The 22,272-nt window shown below is 39.5% G+C and overlaps 2 protein-coding genes across 7 annotated transcripts in view; both read left to right on the top strand.

Annotated features, from left to right (window-relative positions):
• LOC145457302 (matrilin-2-like) overlaps positions 1-400 on the top strand; it is a 115,855-nt gene extending 115,455 nt beyond the window's left edge. The window contains exon 8 of the mRNA XM_080335496.1: positions 14-400. Coding sequence (XP_080191622.1) covers positions 14-19 — 6 coding nt within the window. The 3' untranslated portion in view covers positions 20-400. The remainder of the gene's footprint in view (positions 1-13) is intronic.
• Positions 401-12,193: 11,793 nt separating this feature from the next.
• LOC145434339 (uncharacterized) overlaps positions 12,194-22,272 on the top strand; it is a 55,982-nt gene continuing 45,903 nt past the window's right edge. Inside the window, exons 1-3 of one of the 6 annotated variants that reach the window (XM_080311706.1) lie at positions 12,194-12,405; positions 16,616-16,745; positions 20,285-20,433. In XM_080311706.1, coding sequence (XP_080167832.1) covers positions 12,363-12,405; positions 16,616-16,745; positions 20,285-20,433 — 322 coding nt within the window. In that variant the 5' untranslated portion in view covers positions 12,194-12,362. The other 5 variants (XM_080311703.1, XM_080311704.1, XM_080311707.1 and 2 more) reach the window with 5 other exon arrangements.

Here is a 22,272-nt window from a genome sequence, read left to right as displayed (position 1 = left end):
CGGTAAATTTTAGACTTGAGTGATGCAACAGAAACCCAACAATAAGAGGATCACAGCACGGAAAACATTAAAGTTACTACATATGGACGTTTGAAAGAAGACTTGTCCTACAATATTTTTAGCTCGAATCGATGTAATGTGTAAATGCATAAATGTGTGGGGGGATTTTTATATCTTACCTCCATGCGGATCTGATGTTTGTGATGTGAGCCGGTAAGCTATTATGCTTGTTGAATTCGTATACGCTGGCCCCGGTATTGTCGGAGTATAATCTGCTTCACTGATTGTTGGCTAACGTAGAAATAAATATATGACGTTTGTATTTTATGCTCGATGATTTTGTTGCAAGCACAGTACATAGACTCATGTAACATAGCAATAAACATATATAATATTATAAGACTTGGAGTCTGTAAGTAGTTGGTTGGTTAAATAGAAGATTTTTCGGCGCTTCTTCGATATACGCCCCAGATCGAAACAGTGCTCCCCATGACACCAACAAATGTTTCACATGAACACAATAAAATTTCTAAACGTCAAAATAAATTGTTTTTTGCCTTTGTTGATGAACGGGGATATTATGGTTGGAGGAGAGGGGGGTATTAGGACTGGGGAGGGAGGATTTTAGGGTTCGAGGAATGATGGGTATTAGGGTTGGGAAAGGGGGATATTAGGGTTGGAGGAGAGGGTGATATTAGGGTGTGGGAGGGGGAATATTAGGGTTAGGGTTAGAGCTGTGTTAGGGTTAGAGCTGTGATAGGGATGGAAATAAGGATATTAGGGTTGGAGGAGAGGGGGATATTAGGGTTGGGGAGGGGGAATATTAGGGTCAGGGGATGGGTTTAGAGTTAGGGTTAGAGCTATGTTAGGGTTAGGAAATGGTGATATTAGGGTTGGAGGAGAGGGGGATATTAGGGTTGGGGAGGTGGGATATTAGGGTTAGGGGATGGGGTTAGAGCTGGGTTGGGGTTAGGGTAACCCAAGAATAAGTTTGGAGTGTGGAACACGATATTCCATACTCTCCCGACCATAATATCCCAACCCTAATCTTGGGATACCTTGACACCAACTTTGACCCTAACCCACCTCCAACCCTAATATCTACCTACCCCCAACCATAATCTCCCTCAACCCTGATATCCCTAACCCCAACTTTGACCACATCCAACCCTAATATCCGTCTCTCCACATGCAAAAAAAATTTATTTTGACGTTTATAAAATTTGATCGTGTTCATGGGAAACACTTGCTGGTTACATGTGAAACACTGTTTCGATCTCGGGCGTATATCGAAGAAGCGCCGATTTTTCGAAGTGACTATTTCTTATGTTATTTTTTTTTATTGAATATCATTGATATAAAGCTGTGGCGGACTTGAGCACCATAAAGTCTATTATGACTAAAGCGGACTTGATGAGGACGCCTAATGAATGTGGTCATATAGCAATATTAGTAATAATGTTCATATGCCGCTGGACAAGTGAGGCCTCGTAATGCTCTCCAATTCTTATTTCACTACCCCTGCATGCTTTCTCGAACTTTCTGAGCGCCACGTGAGCATGCTACGAGTTTTATCAATCAGGTCTTTGATCTGAAAAGAATATAGATACACGACCTACCGATTAAAAAGCAGGACGCTCCACCATTACGGCCCGACAAGCAGTGAAACAATTAGCGTTGCATTTTAAAACAAACAAGTTTAAAACATTGCCCTTGTTTTTGTTCAAGTTTTTTTTAACCGGGACGTCACTAATTCTTAATTGTGGATTGACATTGACAATTGAAAATATATTGTAAGTATGGCTCCTTCGAGGAGAATAGCTCCCGAGCACTGTCTTAAACAGCCAAAAAAATATCTTTAACCGGCACTACATCGTTTTGAAGCATCATCAATATCAAAACACCCATTCCGTAGCAATAATATATATCCACATGCCGTAACTGTTAAACCTACGAAGATTTCGAGGTTTCCAGCCACCCCACATCGTATAATCGATTATATTGGGGGAATTTCCTCCGTAGGCTCATACTGCATGCTTTGTTATTGCGAAAGTATTTATACAATTATGGCATATTTAATACAACATTTGAAAAAAACAATATTTTTTCTGGTTATTTTCTGAAACACTGTTTTAAAACATCTTTCAAACAGAGTGTTTTAAGACACCGTTTGTTTCAAATGCAAACCTAGAAACCACTTGCTGTCGATTTCGAAAACCGAAGTTGTAGTATGAATCGTGTAGTTGAGACGACCAAAATGTAGCGGATAGCAGTTACATTCCCTTACTGATAGCTGTTATGTATCTTCCATCCATACATACATACCTTCAATTGTGCAGATGTATAGTAGCTTCTTACATATAGCCAGCGTTTGAAGATTGGTAATGTAATTAGAAAAAAGTCATCAACCTCATCAGCAACCACTTTGGAAAATATATATGGGTCAGTGCATCACCAATCACGAACCTCACATCACGTCACTGCTAACAATGTATCATGCTACAGATAGTGGTCCCATAATAAATTTATCATACATTATATTCGTTTAGTTCTTATGCAAGTCATTCTGTGTTTCATATCCATCCGAGAGGATCACTTATTAGCATCAAAATGTATGCTGAGTATAGTTTACTTGTACCAATATTTAATATAAGTTGTTCGAAAGTCTGGGGGTATCTAGAGTATGCGATCGGGTGAGGATCGCAATTTTTATCCAATAGAAAGAATTGGATTTGGGCAAGGGACTAACCCACCTCCCCTCTCACCAACTATTATGCATGTTCTGTAAGAGATTGTCTAAACCGGCGTGACTAATGATCTTAAACAGGGGTGTCAAACAGACGGCGCATGAGCTGGATGAATAAAAAAATCGTAGTATTACAATTATTATATAATTCGTTGAACCGATAGCAGACGATATAGATCAGAGGTCTTAACCACGCGACCCGCGGGCCGCATGCGGCCCGCGAGAGCATTTTGTGCGCTCCACGACGGCATTTTGGAATTTCAAGTATTCAACAATATATTTAAGTTCCATCTATTCTTTGTAGATATAAGAACGTAAAGTTCACGCTGAAACTACCATAAAAATCACTGAAATTTCCACAAACTTCACTATCATATCACTTTTAAAAACTACCATGCGGTAGAAGATCAGCTTTTACGTCGCATTTCTAGTTCATGATGATAAAACATGACCCGTTGATGATTCGTGACTGAAAATTGTAATTTGGTTTGGTGCGACCTTCTCGTAAAATTATTCGATTTCAGATTGACTGGGTGATTAAATAAAATTGAATTGAGATGAGTCGGGTCAAATGTTAAAATCAGAGACGGCCTTGCGACTCGGAACGGTGACTTGGTAATCCTACGGATGCAACAATCTGGGAAACTGTCAGGGGGAGTAGTAATATATCAAAAGGCCGTAGCTTGCGTTGCGTAAGGTCTACACCAGTGGTCGGGAACCTTTTTTGCCCGAATAGTCCTATTGGCCCCATTTTTCAGTCTCCACTCCCTAAGAGCCATACATGCCAATCAACTGTTACGTCACAATTCGAAATTCGTGACGCCATGGTAGCACTTATTCAAACTCACTGCATGGGATCCCTCGTGTGCGTCACATTTTTTCTGTAAAACTGGTCTCTTCTATTGTACGAAAATAAAGGTAAGATGCAGACGGGCCAAGCCTCACCAATGATAACGCAATTCATCGTAAGTAGCTTAGAATTTTACAGCTGATATTAATCGAATGTGACTGTCACACTGATTCCGAAAATCTAAATACTTATCGACTTCTCAATTCTCAAAGTATTCGGCGGTAACATAACGTTGCGCTACACGCATACATTTTATCGCCAGTAGCCTACTACACAGTACGTGGAGAACGTGGAACGTGGATAGCTATGGCGTTGTTTGTAATTCGAGTTTGTAATTGTGAATGTCACTTCCACAACAGTTCATTTCGTGCCGTAGATCAGGAAGACAATGCGTATTTACACTGCGTTTTGAAATGGGCGCCGCCATGTCTCCTATGCTCTTTGAGTCAACGTATCGCACAATTCAAGACTTCGATTCGGATACATCGCGAGGAGGTTTGTGTCACCAGCCATTTCGATGGCGTGGGTTCGAATCCTATCGCTGCCACCAACCACATCAGGATACAGAGCCTGTACTCTCTGTTGCACCACGAGACGATGTCGACACACGATAAACATTTATTACAGAAGAGACATCTCAACAACACGAGTAGTCGTTATATAAGGCAACTGAATAAACGGCGCAATCAGAACTAATCATTAGCCTGCCTATTACCAGGAGCCGAGGTTCGGCTCCAGTATAACATAAACAATACTGGCGCAAAGAATTCGCGAGTGATATTGGCCGCCGGCGTGACAGTAACTTAAATTTGAGGATTTTGAAGGGAGGGGGTCCGAGCCCCTAAACCGGAAGACGGCATTGTCTTTGCCTCTGAAAGATATGTTTATACTGCCACGAGGATAATTATTTTGGCCATGATGGAAATTTAACAACAAGACGCTTCAATATTGGTCAATTTATTACAAAAATATATATTTGGCGCAAAGAGCCATATCTTATACCCAAAAGAGTCATATATGGCTCGCGAGCCATAGGTTCCCGAACACTGGTCTATACTCTATCTATAGCTATCTAATCAGGTGAGTATGGCAATTATTGGTATTCTGTGACCCCGTGGCGTATAGTTGGTTACATGCTGGGTGTTGTTTGCTCTCTTTATCCATGTTATTATCGGCGGGGAGTAAGGTAGTAGTATGCTCTACAGCTGTAACACCAATGAATTCTTCGTCGATTGGACATTTCAATTCCAGGCGTTCTTAACCAGGAATGCTGTGGAATATTATCGGGGCAAATTTATTCAACTGGAAAATAGTATTCGCGCTAATCGTGATTTTATGTGAATTGGCTTTCCGATTTTAATATAGGAATCATCAGAAATTGTGTTTGAAATGGACAGGGGCTAAGAAAAATCGTATTGGAGGCACAAGGGTATACGATCGCTAAAAAGGTTACGAAGCAATACTATTTCTAAGACCCAATATTGATTATAATAAAGTTGTTATTCATATGTTCCAATAATAATCGAAGGCAAAATGTAACGCTGATTTAATTTGACCTTGGCGATGACAGTAACCACAGCCTATACTTATCATGACTATATCCAAACCAGAATTAGGCTAAACCGCTCAAATGCTCTGATACCAGATCAATCTTCAGTAGATTTTAAAATATTCCACATAAAATTGTGTTACGTCATAGGTCTACTAGCTGCACTATATAACCCGACAGTTTTACGATGTCATGATTCATCTTCTCGCATGATGTCTATACCTCATTAAATTAATAAAAATTAGACCCGGCACAAAAACAATTTCATTCAAATAGTAAATTACATTTCCACGGTGTTTGTGGAATGCCTGTCTACAAGGTCTCGTCAGATAAGGCCTACTTAAAAACTAAACATTGAATATCCCTATTATTGCTGTTGCGGCCCGCGGAGACATCGAAAACTAGGAAATTGGCCCACGAACAGATTTGAGTTTGAGACCTCTGAAATAATAAAAAGATCTTGGTTGCTTTCACATCTTATTTAACGTGTGAAGACTACCAATTAATATATAGTTAGAGCGGGGCCTACGATATTCACGTACATTGCGCTGGCGATAGCTAAGAGGCCGATGGTCGCCGAACTGAAATTCGCGTTTATGCACGATTTTGCTTCTCGCTACCAGACGTCTCGCCTCAAAAAAGCTGATTGCATTCGTATAACAGGCCAAATCATTATCTTACCGTGAGAAATTGACAAGAGACGTCGTCACAGATGCAGTTATCTACCGATCGCAGAAGTAGATAGTGAGAAGACACCGACTTGCTCATGAATTCTTTTATTTCATGGTAAAAACAATTCGAGCATGTGAAGAAGAATTGGCGCACATGTCATATGAGAAATTGCTTGCAAAAACAAACATGTACATACAAACATACAAGCTTCGACCACAAGTACTGCGAATGAAATGCATCACATGCAAAATATATACGTCTTGCTCAACTATTGTTTTTAAAAGTCCTTCACGGCATCTTTTTTCATAGAAGCATTCACAAGCATCCGATTCTTATTGTAACACATATTCACAATAATTTTGATCATCAATTTCAAAGCTCGATCTCGATGATCATAACACGCAAAGGCCCAACAAAATGATGCAAACAATAGTCACCACCATCTAGGATTTAAAAACTGGATGCAGCAAACTTGGCGATTGGTTCTGAGGGAGCAAGCAGTCACCCACGATCGAGTAAGTTGAAATAATATGGACTTGCACCACCGGACTGATCGAAAAATAACTTGGAACATATCTGTCAAGCCGATTTTTGAGGACCTTGTTACCAACGTACCCAGAGACAACATACAACAGCTCCTCACTGTCAGGAGATCAAACTGATCCGGTAATTTAAATCGCCACATCATCAATTACTTGTTTGAAATGGTATAAATGAGTTGAACTTGAAACACAAATACAGAGGTGGTCAGTAACGAAGTACTTCTACTTTTTCGAAGTACTCAAGTAGTTTTCCTCTACTTCCGGTACTTACTCAAGTAGATAAAATCCTCGCTACTTCTACTTCTACTTCATAATATTTTGTGATCTACTTACTTACTTTTTGCTATTTTCAGTTTGTCAAGTAGAAGTAGTGTCCCCCCGCCAATTACAAAAAGAAATTGGGGAATTCTCGGGCTCTTTTCACGGAGTTCTAACTTTCCATTTTAAGAAAATTCAAGTCAAACCCAGAATTTCCGTCGCGCTTCACATCAAGTAGATATAGAGTTACAAATATGTTTTCACGAAAGTGAATATTATTTAGGTTGCATTGCACCGCATTGTCGCCCATATAACATATTTCATCACAGTAAATATGGCCCATCATAACGTTTGAAACCACCGTTTTGCAATCTAGCATTTACCCATTATATCGTGATCTATAGAAGCCCATGGCGCGTTCTAATCTGGAGGAGAGGGCTCTGACTTTTCGAGCGTTAGATCTGTTTTAGCAGACCACCATTAAAAATGTCTCGACAAAAGAAATAAAATACATTTTCCGTCTTTCTGATGTAGCATCGGTAACATAACATAACATTGTTGGGTTATATTTTTCATATTTTTCAATGCGATAAGACACAATGCGATGTCATGAACAGATAGGAGGATGTCGAACGACACGCATCAGTAGCGATCCTTTACTCAAACATCCACCTCGGCCCACAGTGCCCGATGTCATAGTTCTTTTTCGATGTTGATCTTCTTTGAAGCCGGGACCCTTTCTACTAGTTCTTCCCGTTCCTTTTGAGCGCTTCCCTTCGTCGGGTCTTGTACTGTGCTTTTTGTCGCCGTAGGAACGGCAACGGCGGGGGAGGAGGAGCCCAGATGAACCTGATGACGGGAATCGAACCCGGTTCGTCAGATTGGTGGGCGCTTATCGTAACCACTACACTATCTCCCCCGGTATTTCTCGTTCAATTCGCAGTATAATTACACTGAGTTCTAATTAGTTTCACTTCTTTTGTCTGGCGAACATACAAAAGCAAATGTAGCTGCATCGCCGTCTATTTTCCTAAGATACAATTACACTATATGGCGTTTTTACGTTAAGCCACATTCCTTATTATCGTATACGAATCGCGCAAAGTACTAACGTTGTATCCATGCAACTTCTCCGTATTGCTCTTCGACTGAACTAAAGGCCGTAATTTGCGTGAGGAATCATGTCATGACGTTTTCAAAAACGGGATGTTCGAGTAAATAAAAGATTAGTATCTCGTCATTTCCATAGAAAAACTATCTTTTGAATCTCAAGATGCAGTCGAATGCTCGTGCTGTCGGACATTTATACCTTCTGGGATGCATCAATATGCATTGTGCATGAAGCTCTCTGCACCTTCGGCATAGCTCAATTTGCAGTTTTTGGAAGTCCATGCAAACGTATTATGACCGTTTTCAAAACTACTTACTTACTTGAGTAGATCTGAAGTCAGCAAATTCTACTTCTACTTCAAGTCGTTTTAAGTTGCTTATGGAAAAGTACTTCTACTTGTACTTGAGTAGATTTTGGCGTCGCTACTTCTACTTCTACTTGAGTAGGCTTATTGACTACATTGACCACCTCTGCACAAATATCATGCTCCCAGTAATTTATGTCAATTTCAAGGCTGAAGCGGAACAGTATTATCTTTTGACAATGGACAACTTCTATTAAACCACCAGAAACCCCCCCCAACTCATTTGCTTATACCGTGAGGACTTTCGTTCAATCGGGTCACTTTGAAGTTTGGAATTTAGAATAACACATACCCCTCTGCAAACAAGTCTGCTATAATCTGTAACTGTGACTGCGTGGTTTCAATCGGAGCTTCTGAGGTTTGGTTTTGACAGGGAATAATTCTGGGGGTTACATCCGTTCCATTTTATAAGCCAACTAGCGAAATTGCGGAGGAAATTGATTTTGCTATCTTGTGGAACCATTGCTTTGGCCAAAGGGTTGTTGAAAATCTATGTCAGCAATTGACAATTGTCCACCAAGCATTGGTAAGGCTCAAAAATGAAGCCGTATCATCCAAGTTGCGAGGCAAGTAACTTTAGCAAGTTGCAATAGTTGACTTATGGATTGGAGCCAGAGCAAAATTGACAATTTTGACCCTTCACCTAAATTGGAATCTAGCTTATCATCACATTCCCTGATTTTGTGAACAGACTTGGACAACTAGATAATGCTCGTTGTCTAATTTCACTAAATTAGAGCGAAATGCCAGTAATCTAATTCTAATTTAATTCGTGAAATGTTTCCATGCCCTAATTCTAATTCTAATCTAATTTGTGAAATGTCCTTATGTTCTAATTCTAATCTAATTTAGAAATGCCCTCATGCTCTAATTTTAATTCTAATCTAATTCATTGTTTTCCTGAAAATTCCTCTTTGTCCGACTCATATATTGCAGTGACTTGACAAGAATATTACTCTCACGCAGGGAAGTCCAGTGCAAAGCCGCCATCGCCTTACTTACACTGAGCAGTCATTGTAGTTAGACTAATAGCTAGAGTAGCCTGCTAGAGTAGCTTGTAGTCTGCGAACAACATTCTAGTTTTTAAAACTGGACTTTAGTACAACGCCGTTCTGACTAGCGTGGGCAATGCCCATGGTTACCACAAAAGAAGTGATATTTTATTAAAGTAGTAGAAATACAACAAGAAATATCATGATTATAAACGTCATTTTATTTTGAACGGTGTGAGCTGCGTACGATACCCGACAACGCTTTCCAACGACCAGTGAATCGATATTGGGGTTTGCCAGATATGTTACTATAGCTTAAAGACTATCTTGACCTAAGAATTGATCTTGTGCGGACGTCCTACGTCGTTTTCTAAGCGTCTCTGTCTTGGCGATGTCTGGGCCATTGCAATATGCTTATTGGTATCACTTGACTCTCCATCGATGGAATGCTGTTGCCATCGCCGACGCCGTTTCAGATAGTGTCGAATAGTGTTGTTGGGGACAGGCGAATCGCTTATGTTAATAATTTGAAACTGAAATCAATTTTAGCCAGTCAAAATGCTTTATTTCGGGTATTTCCAAAATCTCAAATCAGATCGACGGACGCGATTGCGGTGACCCCTGGTATAGTAGAAAACGAGTTACGCTTGGTGTACAGAAGTTACCGATTCTCATGATTATAGGAATGCACTGTTGTTGTTGTTGTTTATTAAACAAAAATATGTGGCGCTTATCGCCGGACGACCTTTTGTACCACGCACTGTTATTTGATGTGAACTGATTTTGCTGTATTCATTTCCCATTCACAATTCCATTCAATTTCCAAGTTTTTGCGAAATTCGGTAGCTCTAATTCTAATTCTAATCTACTTTGTAAAATGCTTTGTAGCTCTAATTCTATATCTAATCTAATTTGGAAAAAACTGTGGAGCTCTAATTCTAATTCTAATCTAATTCAAAAAAGCTGAAAATTTTCTAGTTGTCCAAGTCTGTTTGTGAAGATCTTTCTGAAATATCCTTCTCTTTGGTGGTTTTCTGCAAGGACTCATAGTCGGGATCAATGAAGGCTGCTGCAGCTTCTGCTCGGATCATATGGAAGGTACTGCTTTTCTATCTAAAAGCAGTTTTTTTTTCGCAAGCCACAGTCTTTGATGTACTTTGATTTGAAGCAGGACAGAATTCTTTGTTGGCTTCCAATCACGTCTATTCACAAAAGATATCCAATTTTGTAGCTCCAAATTATCCAATAGAAATTGAAACGATGAAACTTTTTGTTTAGTTGTCAAATATCCAGACTTACTACCATAAACGGAGCATTTATTGACCATTAACGATTATTTTTCCTTAAGCCAAACCTGAGTCACCAAGTAACAAGTACACAATCAGTCGAAATTCACTGCAAGAAAGGCCACATGAAATACCATCACGAATGATTAACCGTTAGAGCTGTGCTTGCTCTCGCATAATACGCATTACAAATAATCATTTAACCACTGCATACCGGTATGCTACATCATGCTATAAGCCGGTCAGAACGACAGCCAAACAGCAACGCCACTACACTAGAAATATAGTTCCTAGCATTAGCTAATTACGGCATAATTTTATAACATTTCAAAAGCGGCGACTAGTTCAAAAACTTCATCTCAAACGTGTTGGGTCTGCTACAGAGTAGTTCAATCACATTACTGTAGCCTGCCTAATAGTACAAGACGATAAAAACGACATCTTAAAACATCTCTGGCTACCTTCCACTCGAGAACTCGCTTCAAAATGCGAGGACGAGGAGTCTGGTATGAGAAGCGAAATCAAGACAATCGCCGATTTTCACGTCGAGGGTGATCGTCCAATCAAAACAATCGTCCATTGTTACGTAGACTGTAATCGCGAAAATCTGTTTTCTGAGCGTCGGCCTGTCAGCTCTTGCAGTTGCCATTGTAATGCACCAGACAACGCCGTGAATATTGTAGGCCCCAGTTAGAGTTAATATCGCTTTATAGTGCTGAATAATATATATTTAAAATGCCTGTTGTGAGTCAGGCATTCACCTTCTGACTCAAAAGGTCCCTGACAGAACAAAGTCAATTGGTCCATTCTATTCATCAAATATTATCTTTTAAAGGATATACGTATGTTAATTGCGACACAATAATCTTCAATCTCCAGCGAATGCCGTCGCAAATATTACTTCTTAATGATTTTCAATTATTATCCTTACTTATTTTAATGCCCTTGATTTTTCCTGATAAGATTACTTTTTTTTGGTTATCGCTGTAAATATTTTAGGACTATATAGTTTGACACTTTCAAATAATCTTTCGTAACCCGTCTAAGATGTGGACTAAGGATCGAATTCATTGGCGAAAAGATTTGTTCACACAATGAAGCAAGTGGAAGAGGTTAGCTTTGTCATCGTCCAACCCACCGAGATAATTTGACGATTGAGATGCGATGAAAACTTTCGAGGTGCTTTTATTTAAAGTCTGCGCTATCGTGATTTCGTGATCTATAATTGCGGCGCGCAGAACGGGAGAGCCGCGGATGCCAGTTTTCAAGTATTTGGTCTGATCCTACCGTAGATTGAACCCAAGCCCTAGCGAATGAGAAGTCGTACGCACCACCATTACGCTATCTTGATTGGATTTGGTACCGATGCAGCTACAGTAAATTTATCTGCATCTTCTTAGGACAGCAGAATTTTTCAGGCAAAGATCTCCATGGTGCCGAATCGCCTATGTTTGTTTATTTTCGATCGTTTCCAGCACCATCTGGAATTCATCGGTGACCAACCATTCAAATGCAGATAAATTAATGTATTTGCTGCTTTCGGGCTTGGTGAGAAAGAAAATAATGCAAGTAATATCGCCGATCTTCAAATCCATTGCAAAATATTACTTTTACAAGTCACTTTATGCTGCAATTCAGGATGAAGATGATAATTGTCCTGCGATTTGAATTGATTACGGACGCTATATCAATATTATCTAGCCTTACAAGTTACAAGTTCACGAACAATTTGTAAGCCAACACGTGCGTAATAAACACAAAGTATAATAAATTTAAATTTAGAGGAACAATGACATGACGTATCACATGGTTGATGTGGTATATCTCCTCGAAGTGATCTCTGTAGTATCGATATCGAACCGTCCGATACGGACTACTGCATTTTGTGTGTGAGATCACTGAATCGGTAAAGCACTGCTCTAGAATATTGTGGGTTTACCGTCAGTCAAAAGGGATATTCGCAGGACTTTGATCACATCAACTATCGACCGCATGCTTACCGATCGAGATACCCTTTTCCGCTTCGGTGCTTATGGTAAAGTTCACACGTATCTTCGTTGTATGATTGCGAGGAAAGTAACGTCAGACTTGGCTATATTACATGTGTCTACCCCATAATTGATTGGCATGCCCTTTACGGTAAAATTACAATGAAATACTTGGTGAGCACTGTGAAGTCGTATAGCGGCACCTAACATTGCCAAAGTTGTTCTAGGTACAGGCACCTTCTCATTATATAACCGTGTGAGTATAGCAGCTGTTTCTAGCAATATATAATACGGTATCTATAGTTCCTTCGAGACTAAACTTTTAATTTAACCTATCACCGCGTATCGATCGAGTTAACTGCGGAATTGGTATGTAGATTTCACATACTGTTATCCTCCGCGATACCGAAGCAATGTACGATAATGAAAGTTGAATTCATTGATTCTGCAGCAGTGGCAAAACCTGAATTTTAGTAGTAGTTGCATCCGATGAGACCGCATTCTTGGTGAAAAGAGTGTGCTTTCACACCCAATTGGCCGAAAATGGTTGTGCAGGAAAACAGAACCTAAATCAGAATTATATCGCAGTCATAATTCCCACGTACCTATTTACATACCTTCCTACTTTCATGCATAATTTGGAATGTAATGTTGTACTCGATTTATACCGTGGTATAAGTCTGAGGTAGGTACTGGTTTCGTGCACAATTGAAGTATATTCACACCCGTATATCAGGGGTTGTACAATGGATGGAAATACTCACTCTTTTCGCTAAGAGCGGTAAGTATACTGAGTGGTGATGAAGTAGCTCAGCGAGGTAATCGTAGAACCAAGTGCAAGAATAAAAGAAAGCGATTATATGATGAATATATCCTGCAATAAAACGGAAACCAACTACATAATAAACATGGATAGTATGATGGTGTTAGCTCGGTAAATGCACTACGTATCGATATCGCAATAGAAATCAATTTTCAGTAGCATAAGCAGAGGTAGCAGATTGCGAGAAAATAGGACTGTAATGATGATTTGAAATATGACAACAACTGATACGTACGAACACTTATGATGGTGGGGGCAGGCTCAGGAAATAGCAGTATCGCTAAAGATACAAGAATGTGTATTATACGTTGCATGGCCGAGGCGGTAAAGAACCACGGAACTCCCGATACATCGCATTAACGGTTAAGCTTCATCATCACTACAACGCATTATTGTGTTCTACACTACTACAATCGCAAGTGACTCCTACTGCAATGAAATGAGCCAGTAACCTTTCACTAGACAAATTTAGTACCTGGCTTGATGTCACTGCTAAATGTCATGATAACATTCCACAACACAAAGTACTTCTGTGCTTTGCCGAAAACAGTGCCAACCACTTACGACATATCCAAGATAGTCAAGTCTCAGATTTTTTAAACGAAAATTTTGATTTGTTGACAACCCTTCAATGAATATTTAAGATGAGAACTTGATTACAAGCACAGACGGAAGATAATAGCATACGAATCAGTCGATCGTTGCTATGGGAAACCATAATCACATGACCGAGATCCTGCAAATAGCCTATTCCCATCGTCGAAACGATTGTTTAGTGTTCAGTGTTGCCGCAAGCGCATCGCTTTCAAAGGTGTCAGATATATATTTTGTTTTTTGAAACTGGCTGTAGCATCATCAGTCGTGATTGCATTTGGAGAGTGGAAGAATGATTATCGTCTGTGCAGTATTTCTGTTAGCGGCAGGTTAGTCCGGTACGTTTAAATAATAATTTTAGATTTATTTTTCTCTCATCAATTAGCGCACAATTTCCGTGTTCATTTCATAGCGGTGTTTGAGTAGGGATATCACAATATAGTGTTATAGGACATCCGTCCATACAGTTTGCAGAATACTGTACTGACATTTAGAAACATCCCTTTGAGATAAGTTATCCCGCCTATTCAATAATGTCGCATGATCAGCTTACATGGGAAGGTCTGTCACACTTATACTATTATTCCTGAAAGACGGATAAAATCCGTAAATCCATGCTTCGCTCACACCCGATGGATAAATTATTTATATACAGTTACGCATAGTAGGCGGGACATTGAAGGTGTAAAAGTAATAGCCCTGTTTTCCGATTTATTTTCGTTGAAGTGACGTGTAACGAAAAGATGTCAAGGGTGTCTGGTAAAGTCGACATGTCACATTCCTGGTATTCGAGTGACCATGTTGTTTAGAAGACTATGTGCGATGGAATTCATCGTGTACGATACGAATACAATCTCTTATAGCTACAGGAATATTTTCAGGCGCGCCCTTTCTTAACGCCAAAGAAGTACTAAACAGTAGCTTATGATCAGGCGCTCGATACCCCATGAAGAAAGTATTGTTCATATGACGCTTGAATTTTTTTGTTATCACGTAAATAAGGATTGCTACATAAACAAGCACGACCCGTCATCGATATTCCTAATATTCACTTTGGCAAGACGTTACGTGCTTGTCTTCAATATGATTCGTGTCAGTTTTGAATGTCCATGTAAGCTATACTGCAATATTTGTGGTCATAAATCTGTTTGGGACATTTTGCTTGGGACATGCCTGGGACATTTTGCCCACAAGTCATAACTGTATATCTGGGGGAAGGGCAAAAGACTCTCCACACATTTCGACACTACTGGATGAATACATTTTACAGTACTACACCAAGTCTCATAAATGATAGCCCGGTTATTATTGTATGTAAGTCTATATAAGCAAACAATTGAAGATTGTAGTAGCGCTGATCAAATACCCTCTAATAAGCATATGATACTGTTTATGTTACGACAAAGGCTTTGGAGAAGACGTAATTGTTAAATTGCTTCAGTGGCAGCTTTGGAGTATGCGATATTCGTAAATTAGGTTCACCTGCTCCAGTTCCATTTCACAACTCCACAACTCAGGCTTCAAGATGAACACTCGATTAAGAATATGTGGCATTTCAAAATATTCACAAACAAATCAACACAATCAACGAAAACATTTATTTCTGTACAAAGACGCGTTCAGAAACCATTCGTATGAAGGAATAATTTTGCCTCAATCAAGTTTTCTGTCATCATAGCGGAATAGCATATTATGAAATACATCGGAGCCGGAGCTATTTTTAACCAACTGAGTGAAGTTCCTGTACAGCTATATATGAATTTCACGCAGAGCTCTGACTCCAGCCCCAGCACCGTGGAAATACCGACTCCACCTCCGTTTTAGCCTTGGGTAGGCCTACATCGAATTCCATAGCTTAAGCATTAGTTAGCTAGTGACTTCCAGATAAGCAGCAATGGCGAAACAGAAATGCACTTCAGGTAATGTATAGGAGGCGAGTAAAATTCCATGCCGAAACATGTGGCAATTAGTAAGATTAAACTTTTGCTTGCGCGCCTGTCACGTGGACGTTAAAATGCTGTAGCTGAAAATTGTCACGGTGCCAGAAAAATGACGTTGCTCGCGTATCAACGACAATTATATCACGTAACAAAGTTTGAGAACCAAGATCTAGGCTCTTCATTGTCATTTGATACCCGTCAGCGGTATATAACAAAAGCCTAGGACGAAAGTGGGCCTGCCGAAAAATGGCATATCGGGAATTATGATAATTATTAACTAATATCGACCTGATGTAAAATTACCAACATACTCAAAACACTATGAATACTAGAACAATACCTTCCCGTGTCGCTATAAATGCGCAAACAAATTATTGAACTGAACAATATGCACGTAATTGAGAACTTCATGTTGTGGACTTTTCACCAGAGGTCCGCAACCTTTCCTCTCAAGCAATCATGCCTGAAGATGATTCGCTGCCAAATTTTAGTTCGTAATCCAAACGCCATGTCCAATTATTCCATGACAACAAATCGACACCGCAACGTATCGAACGGGTTTTAGAAAGTGGCCAATGGCCACTGGCCATGCTACAATACAGCAGTTGTGTATAATCAATTTGATTATCGGCTCAGCGTAATGTGAGCAATGATCAAAAATGTCGAAACATGAATACCAGACAACAATCTGAACTTCAGTTCCGTCGGTACCTGCACTCCAAATCATTGATGATTACATTGATAAAATTACTTGAGCGATTGTATAAGCGCAACAGAGGATCACGAAAATATTTGTAAAACTCTTAAATCTTTATCACTCAATTTCTTGTTCGAATTCGTGCTTCAATGACCACGTAAAATCCACTGGAACGTAATTTACTGCTGATTCGTTCTATTCAGGATTACCTGACAACGTGAAATCAGCAGCGTGTGTTGGAGGCGACGATTACACATGGCAGCAATGGATCGATGATGTTATCGAGTGGCGGCAAAGTGTGGCGGATTGGAAACACCAAGTAGAGCGTAATTGGTTAGTATATTATTCGGCAGTAACAGAAGTCGCGAATGTCCATAACACTGGTATACACATATTTTTAGGCAGACAAAGTAAGAGTGGTTTTTGGGGTTCTGAAGGGAACTGATTCCGAATATGACCTTGGTTTTTTTCGAATTGGCTCTATTTTTGGAGACAATCCATGGGCCTATTTTGACTAAAATCTCAAATTTCGCTGTTATGAGCTGGATAAAAAAAGCGGCTCAGTCGTGCTATGAAGTTCAGAAATTCAATCTACTTGTTATTTTGACACGCTGAAGACTGTTTTGAATCAAAATACATCAACAGAATTATATTCCGGGTAATAAATTTATCATAATTGGAGACTTTCACGGATATCATGTACATAAATAAACTTCAATCTTGTATATAAGTATTCACCTAAATACTCAAATGACGTCGCATTAATTGAAACAGTTTTATGTTAACCACATATTTTAAATTCAAAATAATCAGTTGGACTATAACATTATTAACTTATCTTGAAGCAAAATTGATTATTGTACTATTTTCGGTTGTAAGCAGTTTAGTGCAGATTTTCGAAAGTTTCCAGCAATAGTCTGTCATAATATGTTCGTCGCATCTGCACTGATATCTTTCTTTTGTTGTTTTGATGTATTGGTGGAACCTTTCCCTTTTATATTCCCTCCAATCAACAATATTATCAGAAAATATATCAAGATGACTGAACAGGAAGTGAGATTAAATGCTCATGTTTACTTCAAGGCTACCATATGCATATACCAATTCTCGGACCAATTGTTTGTAGTTGGTTTTTCTGTGATCTTCCAAAAAGCTTTCTTTACTACATCCTAGAAGTGGTTCCATGCAGTGAGCACCTTTCTTAATATGAAATTGTAATCCTTAGTCCGTATTCGAATCTGAAATCCATCAAAGATTTCAAATTTTAGCTTCTCGTTTGATATGGGTACTAGGTATAGGCCTACCCATTTTGTTGGCTTTACGGAAAATTATCCATTTACAAGTGAAAAGAGATGAGACGCATATGAGTATCTTAGGTAAGCTTTCCAGGGAAGACCTTGATAGCTTCATACTCCTCTTTCATCTTGGTAGAATGACCAATTGGTACAGGAGAAAATATATTTCCAGTGTGCAACAGTACAATTTTTAGGCTTGACAAACTGCTTTTTTAACAAACTAAGTGCTCGCATCAGGTCACGTTATTATTGATGGAATCACTGAGAACGACATGAGTGTTCATCGTGGTCAATTTTCTATTTAGACGCGATATAAAAGTGGAAAAATCTAAGATTTACTTCCTACCAAGTGTCATATTCAAGGGTAAATACTGTGATTTTATGCTTCTTAAGGGGTACAAATATTTTTTTTCTAGAGTCGATCTGGCCAAACGAATGTGATATTTGTAATCAGCAGCCTCGAAAACCCCAGAACCGGCTCTCAGATGTTCTGTCAATTTTTTGTTTTCATTTTGATGACCAGTGTGATTTGTCCCCATGTTTCTGGTACGATAGCCTCTTACTACATAGCATAAACGTTAGTCGATAAATCTGATGAGCTTCTTGGAGGTACGGAACTTCAATACACATTTGTATAGTACATTCATATTGAAATAAACCCGAATATTTTCATCTGACACTCGTCAGGGGTAATCGTTATCAACTAGTAGAGAACCGTAAAGACACATCGTATATCAACAATCGTAGCACAATTTTCTACTCGTTGCTGACGATTACCCCTGACGAGTGATAGCCGAAAATATTTGGGTTCATTCCATTATGAATATACTATTCTAATCGTCAATAGTTTTGTATGAATTTTGGCATATGACGAGCATATGGGGTTGCCATGGCGGTTCAATGCTCAGTGGTTCCTACGATGATTTGACTGAATGTTTATGCCGGATGCCATCTCTGCTACAACCCGACCTATTAATTTGGGCTAGCGATTATAACTGGATTGCACGCCAGCGACTGGGTTCTAGGGATACACCAAGACAGAATCAAACCTAAGACGTGGGGTCTTGACACCATAGTTGTAACCGCTGATCTACGCTGGCGTCATTGTTTCTTATCATGTAACTATCGGTAACAGACTGGCTGCACGATATCGCTAATATCACATCAAACCTAATGATATCTAAATTCGATTATTTCGTATAGCATTAGTGCGGGACTGGTCGACAAATTCTCTAGTCTAGTGCTTCACATCCGGTGAAGAATTCAAGAATTTTTGAGTTTCTGGTGGGGCATAGGCGCACTTGCAAAATTGATCGATACAGTATAGGTGTGTACGGAGACATACCACCACGATCACGGTTACCTGTTCTCTCCTGTGGACTTATGTGTAGCTAATAGGGATGGTTTAAACCTCTGAGAGGTTCAGGTTCGTGTGAACGTGAGTGAACCTTTTTGAAAGGTTCAGTGTGAACGCGAACGTGAACCTCATGACGTCATATTGCTAATTCCAACCCTATCTTTCAATGAAGTGATAGCCTATATTAATGTACAGTTGTACACGATACCTAGCGACGACTCGGGTCACATAATGCAACAATGCTGATGCGTTTTAAACGTCGCTAAATGTATCAACTGAGGCAATCAAAGTATATAATACTCCCATAAAATCAATATCTTCCGTCGTTTTGCCAACAATTTCGACGAGGACTTAGCAGGGAATATACAGTATACACTTACCCCTTAACGGTCTAGGCCGGACCGGACAATGTATTCGGCGTCTGGGTATTTCTACATTGATGTTGAGCAGAGTGTAAAATGGGTTTCTATACTTGCTACCGATATTACCCCATTAAGAAGTTACACAGCAGTAGCCAACCCCTCAATCGCACGGATTTGGTTTTAATGATGTAGTAAAGATATTGAGTCAAGATTGACCCGTACGCCTTCTCGAATTTTTACATCAGAAAACGATATCAATCTTATTGATTGGTTGAATAAGCATCATTCGCTGACAACGTATTTCGCTCGTGATGTTGTGTGATTGCGGGTCAAGCTCACAGCAGAGAGTCACTAAATATTCGCAAACGGAAAGCTGGATATTTCGAGCAAACTTTTGTAACAAAGCAAGTAAAACTTTTGAGATTGTCAAGATGCATGCTCGTTTAGTGTTGATTTTTAATGCTGCCAGCGCCATGCATATAGTGGCCCGCAATTGAAATGCAATAAATTTGAACCAAAGATGTTATAATGTTATAATTGTAATATATGAAAAAGGTTCACAGTGCAGAACCTACCAAGGTTCTGTTGTGAACGCGAACCTCTAAATTTCCGAGGTTCACACACAGAACGCGAACGTTGCTAATTTCATGGAGTGTTGTTCACAAAAACTTAATTTGAATTCTGGATCACCAATATTGGCATCATACATTTAGCACGGAAGGGACCTTAAATTAGACATGGCCTAACTTAGACATTTGTGTGTAACAGAGATAAGTGAGAAGTATAGTTCGTATTTCGTTAGTTGGACTGAGGAATATTGATAAAGCCTCATGATACTAAATTTACAATCCGTTATAGTAACTTCAGTGATGGAGATTTGGATTGGGCCTCGCTCTTCACCTGCCCGGACTATTCACGAATCGGCTGCTTAAATGACGACGCTATTCGGCATAGGATGGATTCGCTGAATTGCTCAATCACGTTCTGTGAAGATGGACATTATCAGTGTAAGAGTTATATCGCGTGTCAATGTTCCTATGAAAGCCGCATCAAGTTGACATCATGATGTCGGAATCAGTATACAGAACAATGATTACCAGGGATGGTGTGAACCTCTGAAAGGTTCAGGTTCGTGTGAACGCGAACCTTTTTGAAAGGTTCTGTGTGAACGCGAACGCGAACCTCATGACGTCACGTGACGTCATATTATTAAGTCCAACCCTACATTTCAGTGAAGTGGTAGCCAATATAAATGTACACGATTCCTAGCGACGACATGACACAATGCTGCAGTACATATTGACGTTTTAAACGTCGCCAAATGTATCAACTGGGGCAATCAAATGATATAATAATCCCATAAAATCAATATCTTCCGTGGCTTTGCCAGCAATTTCGACGAGGACTTACAAGGGAATATAAGATTACGCCTTAACGGTGTAGGCCAGACCGGACAATGTATTCGGCGACTGAGCATTGCTACGTTGATATTGAGCAGAGTATTATGAAACGGTTTTTTTTTTCTATGCTTGCTACCGACATTACCCCATTAACAAGTTATACAGCTGTAGCCAACTCCCCAATCGCACGGATGTGGTTTTTATGATACAATAAGCACATGAAGTCAAGATTAATCCCGTACACCCGCTAGATTTCTTTGCATCAGACAACGATATCAATTTCATTGATTCGTTGAATAAGCATCATTCGCTGACTAGATGTCGCGTATTTCGCTCTTGATGTTGTGTGATTGCGGGTCAAGCGCACAGCAGAGAGTCAATAAATATTCACAAACCGAAAGCTGGATATTTCGAGCAAACGCTTGTAACAACAAAGAAACAAGTTAATTTTTTCACATTGTCAAGGTCCATGCTCGTTTAGTGTTGATTTTTTATGCTGCCAGCGGCATACATGGAGTGGCCCGCAGTTTCAATACAATAAATTTCAACCAAAGATGTTATAATGACGTAAAAACTGTAATATATGGAAAAGGTTCACAGTGCAGAACCTACGAAGGTTCGTTTGTGAACGTGAACCTCTAAATTTCCGAGGTTCACACACAGAACGCGAACGGGAACCTCACGTTCACACCATCCCTAATGATTACCATACACAATTCGAAAATTCGTAACCTTTACAGACAATTTTTAGGTAACAAAATGGCGAGCTGGATTGGCTTCATTATAAAGTTTGAATAACATTGCGGTGCTCGTCGGATATGTCACAAACGGTTAAGGAGCGTGATAAGACCAACTGCAAAGCGTGCAATTCTTGTATCGGACATGGTCAATTGGTCATAGACGAGCAAAGACTGAAACTAAACAAGACAGATTGTCAACGTGAGATCTTTCGAATAGTTGCGAACGAAATCGACTTTGTTTTATTAAAATCCCTCGACACAAGCCTTGCTCACCGAAGGAAACCCATTTCTAATGTTGTCGTTCTACGGATTACGAGCACGTATGAAATAGATAATGTACAAACAACACGTGCACGGTATGATATGAAACTTCATTCGTTACAGAAAAGTCATTGATTCGGTAACGGATGTCATTGAAATTTCTCATTCATAGTATTTTATGCAAAATTCAGTTGTATTGCACGCTATGCGTCATTGCAGAAAATCCTCAAGCTCACAGACCGCTGCAACTGTTGTGTCCACGATCGTGCGAATACATGTTTCTGATGAAAATGACATTCCGGATATTCGTAACTTCCATAGCGTAGAAACCAAGATATTTGTTATATCAGCCATTGCAGTTTGTTTTCTAATAACCAGTGATCGGAACATGATACGGGTCAAAGCTTTCACTCCTGGAATTGATAACTTCATCCTTTGATTGATA

This window comes from Botryllus schlosseri, chromosome 2, assembly GCF_051294905.1.
Source record: "Botryllus schlosseri isolate E-star chromosome 2, Bs_hap1, whole genome shotgun sequence".
Lineage (NCBI taxonomy): Eukaryota > Metazoa > Chordata > Ascidiacea > Stolidobranchia > Styelidae > Botryllus > Botryllus schlosseri.
The sequence above is the reverse complement of the archived record's forward strand: the minus strand, read 5'-3'. Positions and strand labels throughout refer to the sequence as shown.